The sequence below is a fragment of the Thamnophis elegans genome, chromosome 1 (assembly GCF_009769535.1).
Source record: "Thamnophis elegans isolate rThaEle1 chromosome 1, rThaEle1.pri, whole genome shotgun sequence".
Taxonomy (NCBI): Eukaryota; Metazoa; Chordata; class Lepidosauria; order Squamata; family Colubridae; genus Thamnophis; species Thamnophis elegans.
Window position 1 is genome coordinate 167,090,997 of NC_045541.1, and position 26,315 is coordinate 167,117,311.

General features: G+C 44.7%; 1 protein-coding gene across 4 annotated transcripts in view; it reads left to right on the forward strand.

Annotated features, from left to right (window-relative positions):
• SSBP4 (single stranded DNA binding protein 4) overlaps positions 1-25,648 on the forward strand; it is a 64,965-nt gene extending 39,317 nt beyond the window's left edge. The window contains exons 5-18 of one of the 4 annotated variants that reach the window (XM_032238721.1): positions 4,009-4,098; positions 6,085-6,168; positions 9,759-9,818; positions 11,241-11,307; positions 11,775-11,845; positions 13,346-13,413; positions 13,564-13,609; positions 14,635-14,670; positions 14,869-14,914; positions 17,803-17,870; positions 18,514-18,592; positions 20,318-20,346; positions 21,211-21,318; positions 21,549-25,648. In XM_032238721.1, coding sequence (XP_032094612.1) covers positions 4,009-4,098; positions 6,085-6,168; positions 9,759-9,818; positions 11,241-11,307; positions 11,775-11,845; positions 13,346-13,413; positions 13,564-13,609; positions 14,635-14,670; positions 14,869-14,914; positions 17,803-17,870; positions 18,514-18,592; positions 20,318-20,346; positions 21,211-21,318; positions 21,549-21,578 — 882 coding nt within the window. In that variant the 3' untranslated portion in view covers positions 21,579-25,648. Of the gene's footprint in view, positions 1-4,008; positions 4,099-6,084; positions 6,169-9,758; positions 9,819-11,240; positions 11,308-11,774; positions 11,846-13,345; positions 13,414-13,563; positions 13,610-14,634; positions 14,671-14,868; positions 14,915-17,802; positions 17,871-18,513; positions 18,593-20,317; positions 20,347-21,210 lie in introns of all 4 variants that reach the window. The other 3 variants (XM_032238728.1, XM_032238706.1, XM_032238713.1) reach the window with 3 other exon arrangements.
• The last annotated feature ends 667 nt before the right edge of the window (positions 25,649-26,315 follow it).

The window sequence follows — 26,315 nt, forward strand, 5'->3', positions numbered from 1 at the left end:
CTCAACCTTAACGACTTTAAGTCCTGTGGACTTCAACTTCCAGAATTCCCCAGCCAGCTGTGCTGGCTGGGGGATTCTGGGAGTTGAAGTCCAGGACTTAAAGTCGTCAAGGTTGAGAAATACTGAACTATGACATAAGTGATATGCTGCTGGATGACAAATAGACAAATAGAAAAAGCCAGGTTTTAAATTTGACCTCTGACCTGGAAGTTCATTGGGAGGCTTTGAACAGGCACACACAGCCTCATCTACATTGGTTTTTGGAGATAACAAGGAAGGCAGATCCATAGGTGCCTTGCCTTCAACTCCTGGACAAAGTGGGGTATAAATCTAATGAATGATTTTTCTTGCTGATAGCCAAGCCATATCCGATCTCCTTCCTGCACGATCAATATGAGATTCAAGTGGTTCCAAAAAGTTCCAAATAATTTGTTTTATTCGTTTAGTGACTGTTCAGACTCACACTGGCACTGAAAAAAGTAACTTATGACCATTTTACACACTTAACGACCATTGCAGCATCCCATGGTCATTTTGATCAAGTTTTTATATTCCTAGAGATTCCGAAAGGACCACAAAAGCCTTTGTATGTAATCTTACAAGATTTGGAGCAAGCCTCGCAATATTCTGGCCGTTTAATGTTTTAAGCACACATGCTTAAAACACATTGAAACACATAGTGTGTCACCTCAATACCAGAAAACGTTCTCCGTTTCTGAATTAGTAGACATCGACTCATAGTTATGGTGGATACCTCTCTGTGGCATAACATGATTGATGAACTGAAATCATTTACATATTCAGCAACTGCGATTAAGCAAATCGTGGCTTCACGTAAAACCATTTAGGGCCCGCAAAGCAAGCTCATCATGTGTGTGTAGCCAAATAGCCTATATGTCCATCTGCCTCTGAATAGAGCCTTGGTTGAGCTGAACTGAAATTTGATGAGAGAGACTAAGAAAGAAAGATTTATGTTGTATTTTTTTTGCTGGGCTTCCCGATTGGTTATTTATCTCATTCAGTGGTGGGATTCAAAAAAAAATTACTACCGGTTCTGTGGGCGTGGCTTGGTGGGCGTGGCAGTGGAAGGATACCGTAAAATCGCCATTCCCTCCCCACTCCAGGGGAAGGATACTGCGAAATCCCCATTCCCTCCCAATCAGCTGGGACTCGGGAGGCAGAGAATTGATGGGGGCAGGGCCAGTCAGAGATGGTATTTACCGATTCTCCGGAACTATTCAAAATTTCCGCTACTGGTTCTCCAAAACTGGTTAGAACCTGCTGAATGCCACCTCTGATCTGATTACTGCTGGCATGAATGTCTATGGAGGAGAGGGGTCAAAAAAGTCAAGATTGCACCCACAACTATGTAGTCAAAGCCCTGCTCTTTATACATGCAGTTAAAAAAGCTGGTGGGGTTTTGTTTGCACAGTTTTGTTTGGCCGCCATCTTGACTTTTTGACACCTCTTTTCCAGTGGACCCTCTGGCTGGCAGCTTATACCCGGGATGGCGAACTTATGGCACGCGTGCCACAGGTGGCACACGCAGCCATTTGTCAGGGCACGCGAGGCGTTGCCCTGTCAGCTGGCCAGCGCGCATGCGCACACTGGCCAACTGACTTTAGCTTTTTTTTAAAGCCATTTTTCGCCATCCCCATGCTCCAGAGGCTTTATAGGAGCCTGGGGAGGGCGAAAAGAGCCTCCCCTGCCCCCCCCCCCCGAGGCCCTCTGGAGGCTTCAGGAGCTTCCCTGAAAAAACGGCCCTATGGGCAAACCGGAAGTTCGGGAACGGACTTCCGGTTTGTTCGTAGGGTCCTTTTTAGTCCTCCTGAGGCTTCAGGGAAGCCTCCTGAAGGTCCCTGAAGCCTCCGGAGGGTTTAAACCGACCCTACAAGCAAACCGGAAGTGATTTATGGTTTGCTCGTAGGGTCCTTTTTAGTCCTCCGGAGGCTTCAGGGAAGCCGCCTGAAGAGGGCCTCCGGTGGGACGGTGGGCTGTTTTCCTCCCCAGGGTCCTATAAAGCCTCTCGAGCCTGGGGAGGGCGAAAAAAGCATGCAGAAAATGGGGGGAAGCACTTCTTATGCACACATGTACCCTGGGGGGGTCACGCATTGCATTATGGGTGTGGCACATCTGTGCATGACCCCCCTGCGCTCCCCGCCTTTATGGCACACGAGCCAAAAAAGGTTCGCCATTGCTGGCTTATACTTTCAGAAATGGATCTGGAGGCTTTTTTTTTGCTGGGGACAAATATGCGATACGATATTTCTCTACTCTGTTCTCTCATGTCTGCTTCGATTTTAATTTATTGCCAGAATTCCTTGCCTTTGAGCCTCAGTCGTCGTTGGGGGAAGTGGGTGTTTTCTGACTGAGTTTATTCCCCCCCCCAAAAAAAGCATGCATTTTGGGGATTTATTAATATCCGCTTTCAAGGCAGTCATTTTGTGAGGCTGCCTACGAGGAACTTTACAGGGTCGGAAAGATGAGGGACTCCTGAAATTCTGAGAGGTCATTCGGTCCATGAAGTGGAGATTCTTGTGCTTCTAAATAGAGGCAGATATAAGTACCAATGGAAGAGAGTATTTGTAGCTCAGGTTTGAACTGTGGTAACTCTGCAGTTATAAGATTGAGAGTTCTGGTTAGGTGTCAGTTGAAAAACAGAAGAGGAAGACCTGTGTTTCAACATAGAGTTCCTCTTGCATCTTGTAACAGAAGCTTGTTTGCTAATGGATCCCCATACCATTAGGGCAGTGTTTCTCAACTTTGGTGATTTTAAGATACGTGGACTCCTGAAATTCTGGGAGGTCATTCGGTCCATGAAGGGGAGAGTCCATACGGGGTTGTCACAGAGAGGAGGGGGGTCAACCTATTTTCCAAAGCACCCTGAAGACCAGACAAGGAACAATGGATGGAAACTGAATAAGAAGTGATTCAACCTGGAAATAAGGAGGGACTTTCTGACGGTGAGAGCAATCAACCAAGGGAACAGAAGTTGCCTTCAGAAGTTGTGGGAGCTTCATCATTGGAAGCTTTCAAGAAGAGACTGGACTGCTATCTGTCAAAAATGGTGTAGGCCAGAGTCTCCTGCTTGGGCAGGGGGTTGGACTAGATGACCCTTCCAACTCTTGTTAAATCTTTGGAAGGAGAAGAACTCTTAAGTCAATGAGGCGGAGCTCCACGTACGAATTTCCTCCAGGGAAAATTGTTCTCTTGTTTGCCTGCCTTCTCCAGTTGGGCCTATTTGGGGCTTTTCCAGCTAACCAGGCCATGTTGGCTGGCATGGGGTGGAGGAGGGTTTTTGTAGTCCCAACCAGGTTGCAGACATCAGTTGTCGGTTGCCTAAGTCCATATTCCCTGCCTTTTTTTTCTCTCCTTTCCTCATATAAGGGATAGGTTGTACAGCTGTGGGGCAGGGAAGGCAGCCAAGCGCTATTTTGAACTCTGACTTGGTTTTTCCTTGTTCTCTAAGCCAATCCCAACCTCCCCAGCTTGGAGGAAACACTAAATTATTTGGAAATGGCAGCGGGGAGCAAAAAAATCCCGGGGCCGTCTTCTCTGCCTGCCTTTCGAAGCAACAGCAGCAGTGTTGAATATTGTGTTCTAGCTGGCCTCCTGTGGAGGTTGGGGGGGCAGCGTTCTGCAGTCCTTCACCCACCCCCCTCTAAATTAAAACCACTTGGAGTGGAGACAATGCGTGAGGGGCCAGGCTGGAAAAAAAAAAGGCAGAAAATTCCTGCCGTCTTAACAGCTCCCCCTGGAGCCAACTTGGCTCTCAATGAATGCCTGCCTTGAATCAGAAAATGCAGCTCGGTCGTTCGCTCACTCCGCAGCAGCGCAGAAATCTCACAAATCTCAGCTCTGCTGCCGTGGCTCAGAAAGTCTTACAAAACAACTTCAAGCCCCACTATTTGCAGATCTTTTCTCTGCTTGAGAGGCTGGTTGTGCTGGCCCACCATGCGCTGGGCAGAGAAAACCTGGGAGTCTGAACCTCTTCCCCTCTCTCCACAGAGCTCTGCGGCTACTACCAGTCCTGTGATGGCGAACCTGCCCCCCAGTGACGCCATCCCCAGCGGGCCTATGTTGTCGGGCTTTTTTCAGGTGGGAATAGACGGAGGTTGGGAAAAAGGGGCCACTGCTGAAGCCGAAGCACCCTGCAGAACTTGCCTTCATCTTGATAGAGCCTCCGTGCTCGAAGGCAGTCTACCTTTGAAGCTGTCAGAAACTTGGCAGGGAACGTCTGCCTTATATTGACATTCAATCTTTACTGATTAGCCCTTGCGCCATATCAAAGAGCAAAGTTCCAGAAACAAATGATTACTAAAATTTGATAAAAGCAATTTAAAATGGAATAAAATATGATTTAAGATGGAATTGGAATAAAATGCAGTCTGAAATGAAATTGGAATAGAATACAATAATTTAAGAGAGATAAAATATGATAAAATTATATTTCGGTGTTGTCACCCCTGCAATCTACCCCAGTCAGTCCCACATATGCAGATCTCAACCGAATCATTTTGCTTTTAAGTATGGTGCTGGGTTAAATGTTATTTTCCGGTTCTGGCCGCCCATAGGGTAAGTTGTTTTGATGTGGGGATCCCAATGGGTCATTTGTTTGGTATATAGACCAAGGCACTTGTCTCTCACCCCCTTATACAAGCAACAATCAAATAGGATGTGAGCCAGGTCTTCTACCTCTGCCTCTCGGCAAAAGCAAAGACGCTCATTGTAAGGTATAGAATGGGATCTCCCATATCTGACCATTGTGTCAAGCTGTTCGAATCTCGCTCGCGTAAATATCTCCCTAAGATATTTGAGCAGTTGTAACTTCAACTAGATGTCTACTTGAAAAGTACTCAGCCATTTCAAGTTACCCACCTTACTAAGGATAGCTATATCATTTTGTGCATCTATATCCTTAATTCTTTGAGCAGCTCTTTTTTTGAGTTGTTCTCCTGTTATGCAAGAGACAGGAAGGCCACAACTTCTGCCTTATAAGTAGTCCTTGACTTAACAACCATTCATTTAGTGACCATTCACAGTTACAGTGGCACTGAAAAAAATGACTTGCAACCAGTCCTTGCACTTATGATTGTCACAGCATCCCCCTGGTCATGTGATCAGAATTTGGACACTTGACAACTGGCATGTATCTACAACATTTGAAGCATCCCAGGGCCCGTGGGTTTACCATTTGCTTCTGACAAGCAAACTTAGGGGGGGGAAGCTGGATGCATTTTGCAACAGATGTGCAGTAACAGCAGTAATTCATTTAACAACAACTGCAAAAAAGGCCATAAAATCAGGCAGGCATCCCTTAACAACTGCCTTGCTTGGCATTAGAACAGGCCTGTCAAACTGGCGGCCCACGAGCCAGATGCGTTCACGCTTAGGCCACGCCCATCCTGGCTCCACTAAGGCAAAAAATGTCACGCTACATCATGTGACGTGATTGAGTTTGACACCCATGCATTAGAAATTCTGCTCCCAGTTGTAGTCGTAAGTCAAGGACTACCTACACTAAAAATGACATACTGCATGAGATGAACTCTGTGTAATTAGGAGGGCCTTCTTGTACTTCTTATTGAGGCAGATATACGTAAGTACCAATGGAAGAGAATATTTTTAGCTCAGGTTTGAACTGTGATAATCCTGAAGTTATAAGACTGGGAGCTCTGGTTAGGTGTCAGTTGAAAAGCAGAAGAGGAAGACCTGTGTTTCAACATACAGTTCCTCTTGCATCTTGTAACAGAAGCTTGTTTGCTAATGGATCCCCATACCATTAGGCCAGTGCTTCTCAACTTTAGTGATTTTAAGATATGTGGACTTCCGCTCCCAGAATACTCCAGCCAGCCAGCCGTGCAAACTGGTGAATTCTGGGAGTTGAAGTCCACACATCTTAAAGAAGCCGAGGTTGAGAAAAACTGCATTAGGAAGCAATCCCTAATACTTTTCCCTTGGCCCCAGGCTTCAGCAGGCATCCCTGTTGCTTGGATTTATGCAAAATTACTGTGGATCAGGAGAAATCTTGAACAATAAGCCGCATCCATCTCCCTATAATTGCATTTCTGCTTCTTCCCTAAGGGACCACCTGGCTCCCAGCCATCCCTACATGCTCAAGCTCCCATGCACAATCCCAATGCGGCAATGATGGGACCCCATAATCAGGTAAGACCAGAGAAAGAGGCAGCCTTTTGTCATTGGCCCAGCTGTGCTCTGCTCTCCAACCTCATCCTTTCCCCAAATCTTGATCCATTTGTACCTTTTGTTTTACACCAGCACATCAAGTGTTTTTGGAAGGTGTACCACAAACTATTGTAATCCATTACTCCATACCAAGAAACTAAACTGCGGTCTATTCACAAGGAAGTCCTAATGAATTGTTGGGGATTTCCTTCAAGAAAATACACTGTTGTTTTAGATTAGACTGCTCTCTGAACCCAGGCATTGAATGTTATATGGCTTAGCTGTTTGTAGAAATTCATCCAATAGTTTAGTCTTATGTGCAGATCCAGCCACAGAGCTCTTGCCTGGATTTCAATTATCTATGAATAGAGAATTGTATCTTTTAGAATTACATGATAATCATCTTGCATTGGAATATCGTTTCCAGGTTTCTTTCCCCCCGGGATAATCTATTCCATCTCCTTTTCCCCAAGTTCTGAATTATGACAGTACTGAATGAACGATGGTTACAACTGGTTCTCGGAGTTCCGGTTGTCCCAGCACACACACACACACACGGTCATATGATCATGATCTGGGTGCTTAGCAACCTTTTCACACTGGTTGCCAAGCACCCCACAATCATGTCATCAACGTTTGTATCCATTCCTGCTGGCTTCACCAGAAAGTCAGTGGGGAAGCTGGCAAGGAATGTCAGAAGTCTCTGGGTTGAGTCTTCCCCAATTCCTCTCCGCTTACCGTGTTTCCCTGAAAATAAGACAGGGTCTTTTTTTTTAACCCCCCCTCCCCTGAAATAAGCACTTGGCCTTATTTTGGGGAGGTCTCATTATTTTTGAGGTGCAGGAGGTGGTGAGTGTGGTCACCTCATGGCTGCTGCTGTGTTGCAATATTTTCGGGGAGGGCTTGTTTTGGGGGGGGGAGGCTTATTTTAGCGCATGCGCTCAAATGTGCCCAATTGGGCTTATTATCCAGGGAGGTCTTATTTTCAGGGAAACAGGATATTATGTTTCACCAGCCACTTGCACACCCCTACATGTCCCTCCCCAACTTGGATAGCACCTTTTCTACAGCCCTTTGCAACCTCATACACCCTCCCTGATCCATGCAATGCCACTTGTGCATCCCCCTCGTACCTTCCCTGGGCACTCTACCTTTGCAGCACCTCTTGCATACCCTTGCCAACTCATGAGGCACTCCCTCCGCAACCTGTGTAGCGCCTCTTGTGTATCCCCCTCGGTCCTTCACACATCTGGCAGCAGCCAATTTACCTAACTGCTGTGCTGGAATTTGCACGTTCCTGCTGACTTTCCCACTGATTTTGATAGTGGGAAGCCGGCACGAAGCTTGCCTTGCCTAACAACCACGGAAATTCTGTTTAGAACAATAATGGGACTGCAGGGATTGCCATTGCTAAGTTGCGATCATAAGTTAAGAATTGTACTTTTGAAATTGTAATAATCTTGCATAATTGCCATGATTCCTTACTTGAAACCTCAAGAGATTTTTGAAAGGGGTGGGGATGAAGAGATTGCCCTAAATATCACAAATGTCATGTAATACAAAATCTTGCAAGATTGGTAAAAAAATCCCTATTTTTGGCCATTTGGGATTTGAAGTGATTTGAGCCTTTGAGTTATTGCTGATTCCTGGTGACTGCCTGGACTAGTTCCTACTGGTATTATTTTCTTGGCAAGAGGTTGGAATTGATTTGCCATTGCCTTCTTCCTAGGGCTGAACAGAATGACTGGCCCAAGGTCACCCAGGTGGCTTCGTGCCTAAGGTGGAACTGGAACTCCTGGTCTCCCAGTTTTTAGCACAGTTCCTTAACCCAGTTCAGTTCAGTTTATTTCATTTATATGCCGCCCTTTTCCCCCGAAGGGGACTCAGGGCGGCTCACAACTCAACCAGGGAAGGGGAATACAGACAAAAAGAAATTAAAAAAAAACAAAGCATAACAATGCATAATTTAAAAACATACAACAGTCATACCATTTGAGACGGGGGCAACAGCTCTTTAGCCCCAGGCCTGTCGGAACAGCCAGGTTTTAAGGGCCTTGCGGAAGGCCTGGAGGGTGGTGAGGGTTTGAATCTCCACGGGGAGTTCGTTCCAGAGGGTCGGAGCAGCCACAGAGAAGGCTCTCCTTAACCCTTAATCAAACTAGCTCTTCTAGAGATGCTCTATTGAAGCCCCTACATCAAATTCATTTTTACTTAATTTTGGACCCTTCTGATACCATTTGGACGGGGGATTATATTGCACATGTGTGGTGTTTGCAATTGTTGCATTCCCAATTCTGACCGGCAAGGTGGTTCTCAAAAGCTCCTCAGAGTCACCTTGCAGAGGAGGTGGGAAGTGATAATTAAGAAATAAATTAAAAAGCTATTGAAGCCCACAGTAGTTATGTAAGATGAGACAACATCACTCTCCTAATGACAACATCACTCTCCTAACATGCCAGAGGGACCATCCCAGCTGAAAGAGAAAGCTTCAGGGTATCTTTGAAGCAGGGGTGAAATCCACTTACCTTTGCTATTGGTTCGGTAGCAATGTGAGTGCACGTGTACTCGCTTCTCTCCCATGCGCCACCTCCGTGCATGCGCAAGACCTCCTGCACATGCGCAGAGCATCAAAAATGGACGTGATGAAACCCTGCTTTCTAGCTAATATAAATCATGCGTCACAGCTGATTGTCAGAAAAAACGGTTCCTGCGAACCGGTTTCATTTTTTTTACTACTGGTTCGAGCGAACCAGTAGTATTTTTACTACGGGTTCGGGCAACCGGTCCGAACTGGTAGAATTTTACCCCTGCTTTGAAGTTGTCCTGTTGAACTTAGCAAGGCTGGAATTGGGATGGCAGGGAACCTACAGCACTACAGAGGGACTTGTAATAGGTAAACCAGAGAAAAAGGTGGCTGCCAGTCTTTTGCCAGGTTACCATTTGTCTCATTTAGATCACTGTGACTGCAATAAATTATATTCAAGCCAAGTTCTAGATAACCCATGAGTGCACAGAGGGAATTATTGCAGGTATCTGAAGGCAGGTTTAACCCATGTTCATGATATTAGAAAGCTAAAATGGGTATCAGCCATTAATAGTTCCATCTCTTAGTCCTCAGTGTGCACATCTTTTCAGGAAACAGTGGTCAACGTGTGACCTTCCCAGTGTTACTGAACTACAACTCCCAGCATCCCTCATGGTACAGGTTGAGATTCCTGGAAATGGTTCCGCTATATATGGAGGGCGAGAAAATTTTTCTAACAAAAATCCAGTTGAAATTGAGAAGAACTTAATTATTTACTGAAAATGTCCAGAACTTTGGCATTTCCAGATTATCTGGGAAAGCATTTGGAAGCCTGGGGACAGCTAATCAGTCATTAGATTTAGTGATAAGAAGCTTAGGATGTGCTGTATCTCATTAACTTGCTTGGTGCCATTTTACTGATTCTCATGAAGATACCCAATTCAGTTTGCATTGTTTGGGGTTGACCTTTCCCAAAGCATAGATATGTGTGAGTCCCTCTGCAATTTACTGTTTTGGAGCCATTCACCCCTCTTTTATTCATCTGCAGCCATTCATGCCTTCGCGTTTCCCTGGTGGGCTCCGTCCTTCCGTTCGAATGCCAAGCCAGGTAAGTTCTTCCATGGACTGCTTTGGTAATTCAGCTCTCCCGTTTCACCTACAAAAATCCAGATCTGGTATCCTGTCATATTCTCTAGCATTTGTATAACTTTTCCATTACTTACTGATAGCAGTTAGCAAATGGCCAAATTGATCATTTCCATTAGATTATCTTCATTTCCTCTTTCCTCCAAAAGTGATTTAATTTCCAAGACCTCCTAACATCCAGCATTCATTACCTCTACTTTCCACCTCATACTTCCTCTGACTGCCCATCTGTGATATGGCATAGCAATGCCCCCAAAGCATCTTATGAATTAACCCTAAGCTAAGTAGCCTTAATAAATGGAATTTTGTTTTCTGCAAATTCTTTTCTGGATAATCCTTCCTAATCAATGGTATACTATAACCAATGAAAAATTAGACCACATTTTAAATTTTTGACAGGGGATGTTAGAAAAGTGGGTTTAGACCCCTTGGTCCACCTGCCATTTGTTCTTCTTGCTGTGTGACCAGCCCATTTCCACTTCCGTTCTTGTACTCTCTTGATGATATCGTATACTTTTGCTTGTTCCCTAATCCATATGCAGGTCCTTCTATCTTGTCTTGTGATGCCGAGCATGTATCTTTCCCATGGCTCTTTGCGTCACTCATAGCTTTTGTATCAATTGTGAGGTTAGTGTCCCTGTTTCACTGGCATATGTTAGAACGGTTCCACCACAAAACCGCGGTAGACAAAAGCGCGCTCGACGAAAGCGCGTACGTGACGTCATCACAGCGCGACGAAAACATCGCGCTGTGATCGATAAATGTAAAAATAAAGCGAAAACCTTACCCTAACCCCCCCAAACCTAACCCTTAACCTAACCCTAAACCTAACCGTTAACGTAACGCTGAACCTAACGCTAACCCTTAACCTAACGCTAAATGTAACCCTAACGCTCTAAACCTAACCCTAACCCTTAACCTAACCCTAACCCTTAACCTAACCCTAACCCTAACCCTAAACCTAAACCTAAACCTAACCCTTACCTTTATGTGAATCGGCTTGCTTTAATTTTATTTTTATTTCAATTTTTAATTTTTTTCGTCGCGCTGTGATGACGTCAAATACACGCTTTCGTCGAGCGCGCTTTTGTGGACCGCAGTTTTGACGGGTCACGTGTTAGAACAAGTGCACACACTTTTCTAGGCTTAGCAGGAGCTTGTTCTTGAAAATTATGCCTAGTGGGCCAAATGCCTGCCAACCACATTTAACAAACCATTCAATTTCCTTTATTGTATCACCCTCCCCTGAGATGCATTGGCCAAGGTATATGTACTGGTTTACTATGTCTAGTTCTTCTCTAGATATATTTTCCTTTCTTTCTTTGGTGAATAAGCATCATAATTTACCTGATTAAAAAGAGATGGATTTTCCCCCCCACTACAGCCATCTATGGGTGTGTCTGGCCAACCTCTGATGTCCAGTGCAATGGATCCGGCAATCCGATCACAAGGTGAGCGGTGAGTTAAAATGGGATGAGTGGATAATCAGAGTAACAGGAGACTATGGTGCAAGCAGGGAAATGAGATTAATGGTGGGTCTCTTTAGAATCTATATCCATCCATTTCATAAATAAATGAGATAAATATGTATCTCATAAATAAGTCAACAAATGTCAAAAGTATCTTATTAAGAAATTATTTGCATTTTTTTAAAAAAGCAAAGCACTTCTGAAATGTTTCTGAATTTTTCACATCTTTGCCTATATTTCTTTCAGCTCAGTATGGTAAAGCTAATACAAATGCTATGAACTTCTGAATTTGTTCTTTTTGCTTCGTTTAACTGCTTGAATGTGCAGATTTTTTTTGATTATTGCTTCTTCTTTGAGGCTTCAGACACATACTTTGATTCTACAGTTGCATCTTAAATATGTTTGATCTCCCCAATTCTCCCCTCTTTTCCCACTCCTTTTGCCACCAGTAGGGCATCCTAACATGGGCCCGATGCAGCGCATGACCCCACCACGGGGTATGACAGGAATGGCTCCACAGGTGAGCTCCCGATAGATTTTTGAGACAAGTTAGTGGATTTGGAACTATTATTTGATTTGAGATTGTGATGGGGGTTTTGTGTGTTTGTGTGTGTATGTATGCACATGCATAATGAATGCAAAAGATGGTCTAGAAGCTCAGGGAGTTTTCCAACTGCTTGAAGCTCACAGTTTAATTTGCATATTCCTTAAAATTGATGCACTTTGTTTTCATTCAGTTAGAATAAAGAAAGGTTCAATGGTGAATCTGGTGGGCACCTTATAAAACCCTGGACTCCTGGCTTGCTTAAAGTATATGCCGTATTTTTCAGAGTATAAGGCTTACCTTTTCCCCTCAAAATAGAGGGTGAAAATCTGGGTGCATCTTATACACTGAATACAGCATTTTTGGCCTCCCGAAACCCCACCCCCCTTTGCAACCATGCATAGCCTTTAGGAGGCTTCCAGAGTGCTCCTGGGGAGGGCAAAAATGAGTGAAAAACGAGCCATTTATTGCTCGTTTTTGCCCCCCCCCCTCCGCAGTCCCCAGGAACACTCTACAAGCCTCCTAAAGGCTATACATGCCCTTTTTTGACAAAAAATGGGCCTGTTTTCATAAGGTTTGCAGAATTCAAAAACTTTTTTTCTTAAAAATCTTGGCGGGTCTTATACTCCGAAAAATATGGTAAATACGGTAAATAAAGAATGAAACTAGTATTAAATGTTTCTAATCTGCCATTTCGGCTTTTATTTATTTATATTAAACCTGTATGTTGCTTCCTATGAAAATTTGCATGGTGACTCACAGTAAGTGAACAGACTTCAAGGCGGTGGATTAAGTAGTATAAAATATGAAGAAAACGTGAAAGCGGGTTCGTAAAAATCCATGTGAAACAGTAGCCAAAATACAAGGACTTAACAACCATTCATTTAGCAACCATTCAAGGTTACAACAACCAATCCTCACACTCACCATCGCAGCGTCCCCGTGATCAAAATTCACATGGCAGTTGGCACGTATTTACAGCAATTGCAGTGTCCCACCTGTCATATGATCGCCATTTGCAACCTTCCCAGCTGGCTTCCAACTAGCAAAGTCAATAAGGGAAGCCAGATTCACTTAACAGCTGCCTGGCTCACTTAATAACAGCAATGTTTTGCTTAAAGAATTACAGCAAAAAAAAACCAGAGGCCACTCGCTTAACAACCCATCCTTCTTAGTAATGGAAATTCTGGTCCCAGTTGTGGTCATAAATCAAGGACTACCTTTATATCTAGTTGACAGCTAGTTATTGTTTGAACTAGAGGAACAAAATACTTTGCCCTTAATAGTGATGTGGTGTTTCTTATCAGTGGTAGCCATAATGGTAATAATAGAAAGTTCCTGACCTCTGTACTAAATAGATAAATCCCATTGGGTGGAATTGGTGCTATAGGTGAGGAATGACTGGGATGGGAATCAAATAGTCTTGCTTGGTTTCTCTTCCTTCCCCTAATCCCTTCCTGCTTTTTCTTCATCCAGAATTATGGTGGTGGCATAAGACCTCCTCCAGGGTCCCTGGTATGCCCTGGTATGCCCACAATGAACATGTAAGTGTCCGCATTAATTTTTCTTGGGAAGGGGTAGCCAAAGGAAATAAGGGAGAGTGTGTCTTTTCAACAGAACAGGAACATCATCATCCCTTCCCAGGAACTCTTCCAAATGTTTGAGAGGTCAGCCTTGTACATTTTTCTCCGCAGAGCTCCGGGTGTTCGAGGATCCTGGCCAAACATAAACTCAAACTCGGTATGTCTGCTTTATTTATTTTTTATTTATTTAAATAAAAGTTGTATCTACAATTCAGAAAGTCACAGTGGCTGCATTCACACAACAGACTTCACCGAGCAGGCGAAAAACTTTGTGGCTGCAATTAACACAACACGTCGTTTATCTTTGGTCAGAGTTTTTGTGTCTTGGTTTGTGGTACACACCCAACCAGTTTATCTACTTTGTAATTCAGGAAACTATGCAGAGCCTCCCCAAATGGGTTAATTAGGCAACCAGGTTAAGCAGGTCTGCCAAATGCAGCCAATGCCTGATATATTCTGCTTCCCAGATAAGACCTTTATAACATTTATGTTTTATTGTGTTCTACTACTCTAGATTAAGGGTGGCTCAGTGGCTAAGATGCTGAGCTTGTCAATCAGAAAGGTCGGCAGTTCGGCGGTTCGAATACCTAGTGCCGTGTAATGGACTGAGCTCCCGTTACTTGTCCTAGTTTCTGCCAACCTAGCAGTTCGAAAGCATGTAAAAATGGAAGTAGAAAAATAGGGACCACCTTTGGTGCACACCTTCGGTGTTTATTCATGCTGGCTGCATGACCACAGAGATATCTTTGGACAGTGCTGGCTCTACAGCTTTGAAACAGACATGAGCACCGCCCCCTAGAGTTGGGAATGACTAGCACATATGTGCGTGGGGAACCTTTACATTTAATCTAGATGAAATGTTAATCTATATTGCTAGTCCCTGTATGATATGCCATACGCTAAATCAGTGGTAATCAACCTGGTCCCTACCGCCCACTAGTGGACGTTCCAGCTTTCATGGTGGGCGGTAGGGGTTTGCTGTAACTCTGCTATTTTATAAAGTTACTTCCCTACTTTATAAATCACTGTTGCTGTGGAACTGGTGGGCGGTTAGAAAATTTTACTACTTACAGAGATACAAAAGTGGGCGGTAGGTATAAAAAGGTTGACTACCCCTGCACTAAATAAATAAATCTGGTCCCCAGCCAGTGATTTCCTCCCTCTCCTTTCTATCTCCTTTAGGTATCCTATTCCTCCTCTTCTCCTGGCAGCTATGGGGTAAGTGGCTGAAGAGGTGTGAAAAGATGTGGGGTGGACTTCCTAAGCAAATTTTGAACTCCAGTTTTGATACAGGGCAGATGGATCTAATAAATCTGCTTGCAAGACATAGTTGATAATGTTGATGAGAATGACTCCTTCACAAGGCAAACCCCAGGATCATGAACATTATTTCTGTCTCTCTCTCTCTCCTCACAGGGTGGTGGAGGCCCCCCTGGTACCCCTCTCATGCCAAGCCCTGGAGGTAAGTATCCTGCGAATGAAGGTAAATATACATGTCCCGGGATAATGTTGGAGGATCCAATCTGAGTCAGTCAGCGAGACCAAAGGTTTATTCTTCCAAGATTTTGGGCTCGTGCTGGAGTTCATCATCAGAGAAAGAAGTTCTGTGATGATGAGTTCCAGCATGAGCCCGAAAGCTTGGAAGATATTTAGATATTTTTTTTAAAGATATTTTATTAATATTTATAGGCCGCCCTTTTCCCCGCGGGGACTCAGGGCGGCTTACATAAAATAGGGGGGGGGTATAAACAATAAACATAAAACAATACATAAGAGTAAAATAGTACACAACATTCATTCTTCATTCGGGTGGGGACAGATTGTGATCTTATCCCCAGGCCTGACAGGATAGCCAGATTTTGAGGGCTGTGCGGAAGGTCTGGACGGTGGTGAGGGTACGAATCTCCACGGGGAGATCGTTCCAAAGGGTCGGAGCTGCTACTGAAAAGGCCCTCCTCCGTGTAGTTGCCAGTCGGCACTGACTGGCGGATGGTATTCGGAGGAGGCCCAATCTATGTGATCTTATGGGTCGCAGGGAGGTAATTGGCAGGAGGCGGTCTCTCAAGTACGCAGATCCACTACCATGGAGGGCTTTATAGGTGGTGAGTAGCACCTTGAAGCGCACCCGGAGATCAACAGGTAGCCAGCGCAGCTCGCGGAGGATAGGTGTTATGTGGGCGAACCGAGGTGCGCCCACAATCACTCGCGTGGCCGCATTCTGGACTAGCTGAAGTCGCCGAATGCTCTTCAAGGGCAGCCCCATGTAGAGCACATTGCAGTATTCCAGCCTAGAGGTCACAAGGGCCCGAGTGACTGTTGTGAGAGCCTCCCGGTTCAGGTAGGGTCGCAACTGGCGCACCAGGCGAACCTGGGCAAATGCCCCCCTGGTCACAGCCGTCAGATGGTGGTCGAAAGTCAGCTGTGGATCCAGGAGGACTCCCAAGTTGCGAACCCTCTCTGAGGGGTATAAAATTTGACCCCCCAGCCTGAGCGATGGAACACTGGTCGAATTTTTGGGAGGGAAACACAACAGCCACTCGGTCTTCTCTGGGTTGAGTACAAGCTTGTTAGCCCTCATCCAGTCCCTAACGGCTTCAAGACCTCGGTTCACCACGTCCACCGCTTCATTGAGTTGGCACGGGGCGGACAGATACAACTGGGTATCGTCCGCGTATTGATGGTATCTTAACCCGTGCCTCCGAATGATCTTGCCCAGCGGTTTCATGTAGATGTTAAATAGTAGGGGGGATAGGACCGAACCCTGCGGCACCCCGTATGTTAGGGGCCTAGGGGTTGATCTCTGCCCCCCAACTAACACCGACTGCGACCTGTCCGAGAGGTAGGAGGAGAACCACTGCAAAACAGTGCCTCCCACCCCCATCTCTCGCAGTCGTCGCAGAAGGATACCATGGTCGATGGTATCGAAAGCCGCCGAGAGGTCAAGGAGAACCAGGATGGAGGCGTGGCCTCCATCTCTGGCTCTCCAGAGATCATCGGTCAATGCGACCAAAGAATAAACCTTTGATCCCGACTTGAATTGGATCCTTGTAAGTATCCTAGATTCTATTTTGGAAGGAATTTATATCTGAATGCCCCACTTTTCTGTCCCAATGCCTCAGAAAAGTCTTCCTCTATCATCCTGGTGTCTTTCAGATGTTTGAGTTTCAATACGTATAGTCGCTAGGCAACTTTTTCTTTTGCTTTATTTATTGAATAAGAACAGAGAGAGGAAAAAAAGAAAAGAATAACAAAAAGAGGGGGGGAACAAGGCAATACAGGTAGTACTTGATTTACAACCACTCATTCAGTGACTGTTCAAAATTGGAACGGCTGTGAATGAGGGGAACTTACGATCATTTCCCCAAGATGTTCGCAATCATGTGATCACAATCCAGGCATCGTTATAATGCCGTAATGAGCCACTATTGCATCATCAACATTTGCAACCTTCCTTGCTAGCTTCCCACAAGCAAAATCAAGGGGAAAGCTGGCAGGCTTGCTCACAGGTTTATTTTATAAGTAGGTCCCATTGCTTATTCTCCTGAGAACTTCCCTGTGGAGTATAGGACTCCAGATATCCGTCTAGCATCCCCTGCCTCTCTGCCCATTGTACCCCACCTCCACATTCCATACAGTAGTGTGTATTCACCTGCAGTCACCCCTATTCAAATTCAAACCTTTATTGTCAGAGTACAACATGTGTACAATGAGATTGGCTGAGCCTCTCCCTATTTACCCAGGATCCCAGCCCATCTGCCTATATTCTCCAGTGCCCACCCATTGCTTTGCTTATGCTGTCTTAGTGTCTAGTGGTTAAAGCACCAGGATAGAAATCCAGACCCTGTGAGGCCAGTCACTGTCTCTCAGTCCAATCCACCTTACAAGGTGGTTGTGAGGAAAATAGGAGGTGTATTAGATATGTTTGCCACCTTGAGTTATTTATAGGAAGGAAGGAAGGAAGGAAGGAAGGAAGGAAGGAAGGAAGGAAGGAAGGAAGGAAGGAAAGAAAGAAGAAAGAGAAAGACTATAACCAATCTACAGATTAACCTACATATCAAGCTAAGACCCTCCTCCAATGCATAATATAGTTTAGCCTATTATAGATTGAAGAGGCATCATTTCTGGCTAAATTTTGGAATGGAGCTCTGGACTAGACAGATGTTTAACCTCAATTAGCCAGATTTTAAACCCTAAGGATGAAGCCTCCATTTACTTGAGGCAGCATATCTATGAATACCACCCAACTTCATGTCCTGCTGATGGGACTTCCTTGAGATTTCTAAATGTTCACTGTATGAAAAGAAGACCACCTTGGTAACTTTTTCTTGCAATGTCCTGTCCTTGTTTCAGACTCCACCAACTCTAGTGAAAATATGTACATGATGAACTCTGTTGGCCCTCCACCAAGCCGGCCTGGGGTAAGTGCCTTCTTCATGCTCACTCCTTGTTTGCTGGGTGATACTCTATGACAAATTTCTTATTTCACCATGAGTGAGTTGGGCAGCCGGATCCTTACTACCCTCCCGGCCTTCCGCAAAGCCACCAAGTCCTGGCTGTTCCAGCAGGCTGGGGGGAGCTGAGAAACATCTACCTCCACAGAAATTGTGAATGTTGGTTTTGTTTTTAATATGTTGTCTTTGTCTCATTCCCCCCCTTTCCCTTGTCTTTTGTGAGCCGCCCGGAGTCCTCCGGGAGTGGGCGGCATACAAGACAAATAAATAAATAAATAAATAAATAAATAAATACATACATACATACATACATACATACATGCATGGATACGAGAGGTGGGTTGCTAATTTTTTTACTACCGGTTCGGGCGTGCTCCCACGTGTGCGTGCAACACTTCTGCGTTTGTGCCGCCGCTGCTACTACCGGTTCGGGTGATCCGGGCCAAACGGGCAGCAACCCACCTCACATACATACATACATACATACATACATACATACATATGTGCAAACATAAAGGAGAAAACTGTCATGCTTCTCCGCCTGGAATCTGCCCTTCCTCATTATTTCTGTATTTCTCTTCTTTTCACGTTTTCTGTGCATAATGTTTAGTTCTCCATGGGGCCAAGTCCAGAAGGTCCAATGGCTGGAATGAGTGCCATGGAGCCCCATCATATGAATGGATCCTTAGGTAAGTATGGACCTTCCTGCAGGGCAGGCCATGGACAATAAAAAATCCATAAATAAATACAATCCAATACATTCTCAATGTCCCCTTGCATGCTATAAGAGGTCAAGTCCAATTGAGTGTGATTTGGGTGATTTTAAGGCACATCCATAAAATTCTTACATTACTTACGTCTATTCAGAAATGTTTTGTCATTGGTTTCCTCCAAGATGTTTTTTAACTTCCCAGTCGAATCTCTAGATGTGAAATCTTCTCATGGTCTATCCAAGTCCTGACTAGCTCCAAGCTTGCTTAGCTTTTTGAGTTCTGCCAAGACCAGCTAGTTCTGACTGGAGCAGGAGCACATTGGGACACCAGAACGTTAACTCTGAGTATCCTCTAGCTTTATTTTTGGCAGAAAAAGATGAGGAACAACTTTCATGCTGCAGTACTGCAGTATCAGGGAATTGGTGTTCCTACACATATGTCCAATTATCTGTTGGTTACCTAGCAGGGATGTTATACAATTGAGATTCCTGAGCTTGAAATCAGATACAGATGTCCTTCACCTACTATCATTCCATTCAACCATTCAAAGCTAACAATGGCACTAGATGAATGGCGCACAGCTTGGTTTCTTAGATGAAACTTACATAACAATGTTAACTGCTCTAGATAGGACTAGAAATATGTTGGACCCGCCATCTGAATTCAGGAATAGTAGCTTCCCTCCTTCAAAGTCATCCTGAGACAGGCTGACTTTTTGACAGAGTTTAGTTGTTTCGGTGAAAGCTCTGCGAAATGGCATGATTGCAGAGGATCAGGTTATTCTTGGGGGTTTGTGGAAGTAAATGATTGTGTGAAAGGGACTATATAGCCAGAGTCAAGAACTGAACATTAACATCCCATTCAGAGGAGGCCTTGAGGAAAGATTTTTTAAGGCTTTCTTAAAAGCTGATAGTGAAGACAGCTGATATTCTACACCCCTATAACAGTGGTGGGGTTTACAGTGCGCGCATGCATCTTAGCACCTCTGCGAGCCTCCGCGACACTACAGCTGGTCAGCGGAGCATCGCACAGGTGCTGTGTGCGTGGCCGTGGAAGCACAGAAGACGTAAAAGACCGGTAAAGAACTCAGGCAGGCGGGTCAGCCCTTCGGAGCACTGTACCGGAACGGTATCCGGTGCTCTGGGCTGGCTCTGGTACACCCATACCGTCTGCAACCCACCACTGCCCTATAACCATTATGGCGACCTGTGGCATGCAGAACCCTCTCTGTGGGCATGCAAGTCTTCACTCTGGCTCAGCTCCACCACGCATGCACACATGCCACCTGCTGGCCAGCTGATTTTCAGGTCTCTGCTGAGCATGTGGGGGAGGTGCATGTGTGTGAGGGGGGTCATTCACTCATGTGGGGCACTGGGGGCGCAGTGCACCCCTCCGCGCCCCGTTTTTGGTCCCAGGATGCTGCAGGGAGGCCTGCTACGCCCAAAATGGGCTACGGGGGGGGCACACGTTGCATTATGGGTGTGGGCATGCGCATTTTCGGCATGCAGTGACAAAAAGGTTAGCCATCTCTGCTCTATAAAGTCCATTGGTAGAACGTTTTTATTGGTAAGAATTTCTTTGGATTAAGTGGAGGCTCCTAAGACTTTGGCTGCCAATCAATCTGTACTTTCCACAAAAGTATTCCAACCTGGTAGACATCACCTAAGGGGCCGGGTTTAACTGCTGTCCTTCTTGTTGCAGGTCCAGGTGAAATAGATGGGATGCCCAAGGTAAGGATTTGCATCATGGTGTCCTCTTCCAGAGGGGCCAGCTGGACTTCCACAGGCTCTGGGGGAGCCAAGGGATTAGAAGGGGATCAGGAACGATGATATGGCTTTAAAGGGGAGCATGAGATCTACTCGGTGGGCCCCTCTCAATGTAGAATCTTTATCTTTCGGAAGAAAGAGAGTCAGTTGACCTCCCCAGTAATTAGTTTGCCTAACATTGAAGGACTGGTATTTGGGAGAGAACAAGGGTCTTTCTGGAGCCAATTCTTATCTGAATCAAAAGTAGTCCTTGACTTACAACCACTCACTTAGCGACTGTTTGAAGTTACGACCGAGCCAAAAAAAGGGGGGGACTTAGGATCCAAATTTAAAATTTATTTATTTATTACATTTAGAGACAACCCATTATTCTGGTAGTTGGATCTCCCTGAACATGATTTAATTTTGGGCACTTAGCAATATTGCAAATGGCCATTTGCAGCATCCTAGTGTCACATGACTCTATTTTATGACAGTTTGACCCAAAACTGCCGCTTCTAATTTTACCAAAAACTGCTCTCGTAGAAAACCATTGATCCACTTAACCACCGAGGATTTGTTTATTGACTGCCTCCCAAAAAGGTTGAAAAATTGGCTTGGTCATGTGATCAACCTGTTTTGCAACCATTGTGACTCTCTTATGCTCGTATGTTGAGCACTTCCTGTAATTAAACTGGCTTTTTAAAAAGAAAAAATGCCAACCTTTTCCACACGATGCCTTTTGAAAGATGCTATCTAGAGCTCTGAGAATGTGTTCTAATCGTGGCTCAGATGTGAATTGCCTGTTTTTTCCCCCCCCCTCTCTCTCTCTTATTTCTGATTCCCAAGAATTCCCCGGGTAGCATGGCCAGCATAGCTAACCCACCGGGCACCCCGCGTGACGACAGCAGCAGTGAGATGGGCAGCAGCTTCATAAACCCCTTCCAAAGCGAGAGCGTAAGGGCCTGCGTGGAGCGGCGGCCGCGGAGGGGGCGGGGATCTCGGGGGGCACGTGGGGGGCGGGGCACCCTGTGGCAGGGTCGGACTGGGCTGTCAGTGCCAACAGCTAACAGTGCCATCTCATGCTGGAAGCAGCAGCTGTCAGAGGTGTGAAGAGGGGGCCGGTGCCCCCCCTCCGTGACGGACCCTTCCTCTAATGCTGTGGTGTCTCCCATCTGTCTCCCCAGTATTCGCCCAGCATGACTATGAGCGTGTGACCCGGCCCGGATGCCCAGTCCCAGAAGAGCCAGACTGATGGCCCCCCCCAGGGGTCTTAATCCCCCTGTATTTAATAACAGCTTCCCTTGATTGCTAGTCTCAGCTCCCCTGCCCCCAGTCTGGACTTTTGATCCCCGCCCAGGTCACCACCTGCCCTCTTTAACTGGTACTCAATAAACTGTAGTGGCGTGAGAATGGTCACTTAATCAAGTGGGAGAGCCGAAGGTTTGATATGCTGCACAAGCGGACAGTTACGAAAGGCAGGGAGATGCATCCTCTCCTGCTGGACTGCAGCATCCCTTACCCCGAGGGGTTTATGATGATCCATTGGACATTGGGACTATCGTCTACTGTGCGTCTTTGGACTTTTAAATTCTGCATTGTAGCAGGAACAGTTTGGAAAGCTTCGTTTTGGTCTCTGTTCTTAAAACCTGGTGGTATTAGTTGGGGGGAAAGCATGTGCATCAGGAAACATGGCTAAGACTCTTCCGGAGTTTTGGAAGTTCAGTGGGAGGGCTAGAGGGAGACACAAAAAGCCCCTTTTGGTGAGCTTGGGAAGTAAATGGGGAAGAGGTGGGTGAAAATTGGCTGCCACGAGATGTTTGAATTAATTTGGAGGTGTGTGGACTTGACTGCCAATGCAAAAGTTTTTGAGGAATGGGGAGACTCTCTTCTCTCATGTCTTTGGTTTCCTGCCTATCTTCATTGGGCTAGAAAATATATATATATAGCAAAATTGTTTCCTAATTGCACAGACTTCCATGGAAGTATTCTTGATTCTGCCCATATCGGTTGACAGAGACTGTGTAGTACCAGATGCTATTTGGAGGGGTGGGGGGGGAGAGATACCTAATATTGAACTCAAGGTGAATTTGAGCTTGTTTCCTGATGACTTCACAAAAATTTCCATGTTGTTTTCTTGGCAATATAGCATGGAAGTATTTTGCCATTGCATTCTTCTGGGATGTATTTTCAGCTTCCTAAAGCCTTGGGATTTCTTAGTGGTCTCCCATTCTGGTATTAACCAGATTAAAATCTGCACAGCTTCCGAACTTAGACAAGGTCAGCCAGATGCTGCCACCAGCTGATCTACTAGTTGCTATGCAAAGACACAAATTTAGGATAGCAGTTAGTGTTTTTCCCTGCATCATGTTTTTAGCCTTTTTCATTTCTCTCTCTCAAATATGGTGTTTTGAACACCTCTGGCATGCCTTTTCTGTCACCCCTGCCAGCAGTATCTGAAAAAGAAACTTGGCGCTGTAAGAGAACTTTATGGCAGAGGTGGACATTAGAGATTTCCCCTGTTCTGTCTTCCACCCCTTTCAGCTAAGAAGGTAAAGGGGAAACACTGTGAGTGACTTGTAAAAAAAAGGCTACACCTCCATCTCTTCCCAACATTAACAAGAATATAAAATACACCTTTGACTGTTTCTTCAAAAGTCAATCCCCCATCTGTCAGCTTTCAGATACTTCCTATTACAATTCCTGCCATCTATAGCCAGCAACTTTGGGTGGTGGGAGCTGAAAGCTAAGACCTGTGAAGAAAGTCATGGACTCAAGGATGTGTCAGTGAATACACTGCTTTGGAAGAGATTTAATCATTTGGCCTGTTCTTATACGTGTTATCAAAGGGACACAACCTTTGTGTATCCTCCGTGATAGATGGAGATGAATTGGCCCTTGAGAAAGACTGAACGGGGCTATCCTTTTGAGGTTTATATTGTGAAAGTGGCAACAATGTGAAAGTGATTGGCCTTTGCCATCTGGGAGGGTTGACTTCCCAGTCTAGTCTATAGTTCTGGAATGTCCTGAAGGTCTCACATCCATGTGCTAAGCGGGCCTAACCTACTCACCTTTTTTCCTAAGAACCAGCTGTACCAATCTCAGCCCAAGCATGGGTGATTTGCCACCATCATAGCTGGACAGCTTTTGAGCTCAAGCCAAGGGGAGCCCACTTTCTCCTTCATTATCAGAGGACTCTTCCAGCAGAAAGTTTACTCAAACATGTAACCAGTTTGTCTTCTTGGGTCTTAAATTCATTCAAGCTACAGAGGTCTTGACTTTTAGTGGTACTTGAAGAGTGCCATCATATTTTTCCCTTTCCTCCTTTGCTTTTTCCCCTGAAGGCTTAACACACCCAACTCCCTTCAGTCTCTTCTCATAGGACTAAAATTCCTATCAAGCCTATGAGCAGCAGGCAAGATCAAGAAAGAGGAAGACTAAAACTATACTTTACTGATCAGGCTACAGTTAACAGGATTTTGCAAGTCTGCCCATGTTTTCCCTTCCATCCTTCCAATACCAGGAGGAGCCAGTCTGAATCTTTTTCTAATACTTCCCCACCTACCTGGGCTTAATGCATGCTTCAGCATTTGTGGTTGTTTTGTGGGCTATTCTGTGTCTTCTTCAAGATCATCTCCGTTGTCCCTACAGTTCCTGGCCCAATGGGCCTACCTTTCCCCTACTTTCTTTGAACTCATTCCAGTTCGTTTCTTAAAAGTGGTGGCATCCAGAACCAGACTGAACAATGACATCATCTTTATTATTGTCATCATCCCCATCAAGTCTGCAAGCTGAGATGCCCGAGGGCCTAACTTTTCCAGAAAATACTGGGATTTGAGATCTCGGCTTTGAGATCAGCCAAAAGAGAACTGAGTCATTCTGTTTTGCTGGGTTAGATATGAGTGATCATTACAATTCATAGGCATTCAAAGGGAGAAAATGAAGAACGTAGTTGTACAGTACTCTCGTGACCCAAACTTCGCCCTTTAGTCTTTCATGTTCCTAAATACTTTGGTATTGTGATTAGGCATGGATGCCTGTGTTATTATCCACTGAACTAAATCAGCATAATCTTGAATTAGATTTGAAGTCTGAGAGACGTGCTGGAAGAGGTCACCTACAAACGTGGGAACAAAAGCTATTTCAGCTTAATTTACCTTTGAGTCAAACGAACTGAAGACGATACGTAGGCTTTCCATGTCCCTGATAAACTACCCTCTCCAGGCATATTAAAAATTAAAAGGAAGGGACAGCTTTTAAAGGGGCGTTGAGTGGTTGCAGATTTTGCATTCCCTGCTTTAGATCTGCTAGTTCTAGGTTTTCTGAAAAGAAAACGCTAGTTCTGGATTCCCCCCCTCCCCCAAATGAGCTCTTTCAAATGCCATTCTTCACCATCTGCTTTTTTTATAGCCCATCAGCCCTTGTTCCTCTTACATGGGCTAATGCTATACACTATACTAAAAAATAAAAAAAACCAGGCACAAAGCTCGCTTCATTTATGTGAGAACAGCTCTGGCCACAGAGATGCAAGTATGAGAGAGCTAGATTTAGAATGGGTTTACCTCTCTGAGGCCATTACTATTTCAGGAAGATCCCCTCTTCCCACAAGCCTATGGTTTCAGCAGCTGAATTTAGGTGGGCACAAAGAAACAATCTATAAATGTAAGAGCAATTTCTAGCTGATCGCATCCTTCCCAGCTCTCCTTGGATGCAGCTTGCAGTCCTTTCTCCAGCATAACTGGAATAGGATACTGACTCACTCTCCCACCCACCACCATCATTTCAGAAACGTAAGAACTCATGTCAGTGCCGTTTCTAATGCCACCCTGAAGAGAAACAGGTACATTCCATAGTAGCAATGCAAAAAGGCAGAAATCTATCACCCACCCAACAATTTATATAAAAACAGGCTCGTTATCCTATCCGTTCCTCCCTAGGAATTTTAGCAAGAAGGCGGGGAGGGCTCTTCGCATCATGTTCTCATTTCTGCCTGGTTACTCTGTAACTTCCAAAACCATGTTTACACTTAGCACTCCCAAAACTCTGGGATATGTGTGATTCTTTTAATAGCAAATGATTTCTATGTAAAGATTTGAGGATTTGGATTGTATATTCCCATTTGGTACAAAGCTTCCTTCTGAACTTAACCTAGATCTGTGGGCTGGGGAATAAACGTCCTCAGTCGGTATCTTATCAAATTCACAAGTCTCAACAAGTCAGAATTGTTTGGGAGGGGATATTTCTGCATCTCAAAATGTTGTAATATAGCTTCTTTTTTCCCCACCCAAATTGAAAGGAAAACAACAAAAATGTAGGCAAGGAAAAACAATATGCAAAAAGCTAGAGCAAAATTTTATATCTAAAATATCATAGTTTTAAAGTTACGAGTCATGTAGAAACAGAAGCAAATTAATTTGCGTCCAGAAAAAAATGAATCAAATTCATATTCATAACATCTTAACACTTTTGAAGTGTTGGGGTTTCACAGCTTTTGTGCGGTTGTAAAAAGAATATTGGGGAGAAATGTTTGACTCTGCTCCTTTTTTCTGGGTTTGGGGTCAGCTTCTGCACAAATTCAAAGAACGGGAAAGAAAGCAAATTTCCTGCCTCAATCCAGATCCAAAGGAATTACAGCATTCAGCTTGGGCTTTTTTTTTCATTGTTATTCTGTGTAAATAAAATACCATTTTTGGAGGAAGTCATTGAATTTTTAAGGTTTCCAATGAGAAAACTTGCATCAATAAATGTAATTTGGATTTTTTTAAGAAAAAAAAAAGTCTACAAGTGGTTTGTTTTTCCCTATTCAGCAAGCAGAACAATCTATTATCTTCCCTCAGGGGACAAAACCCTTACACTGCTAAGATGAAATCCAAGATTCAACTAAGCCAACATCTGGTGGCCAGATGCCAGCAGCAAGCCTCCTACAGGAAGATCACATGTTTTTCTTGTTTGAA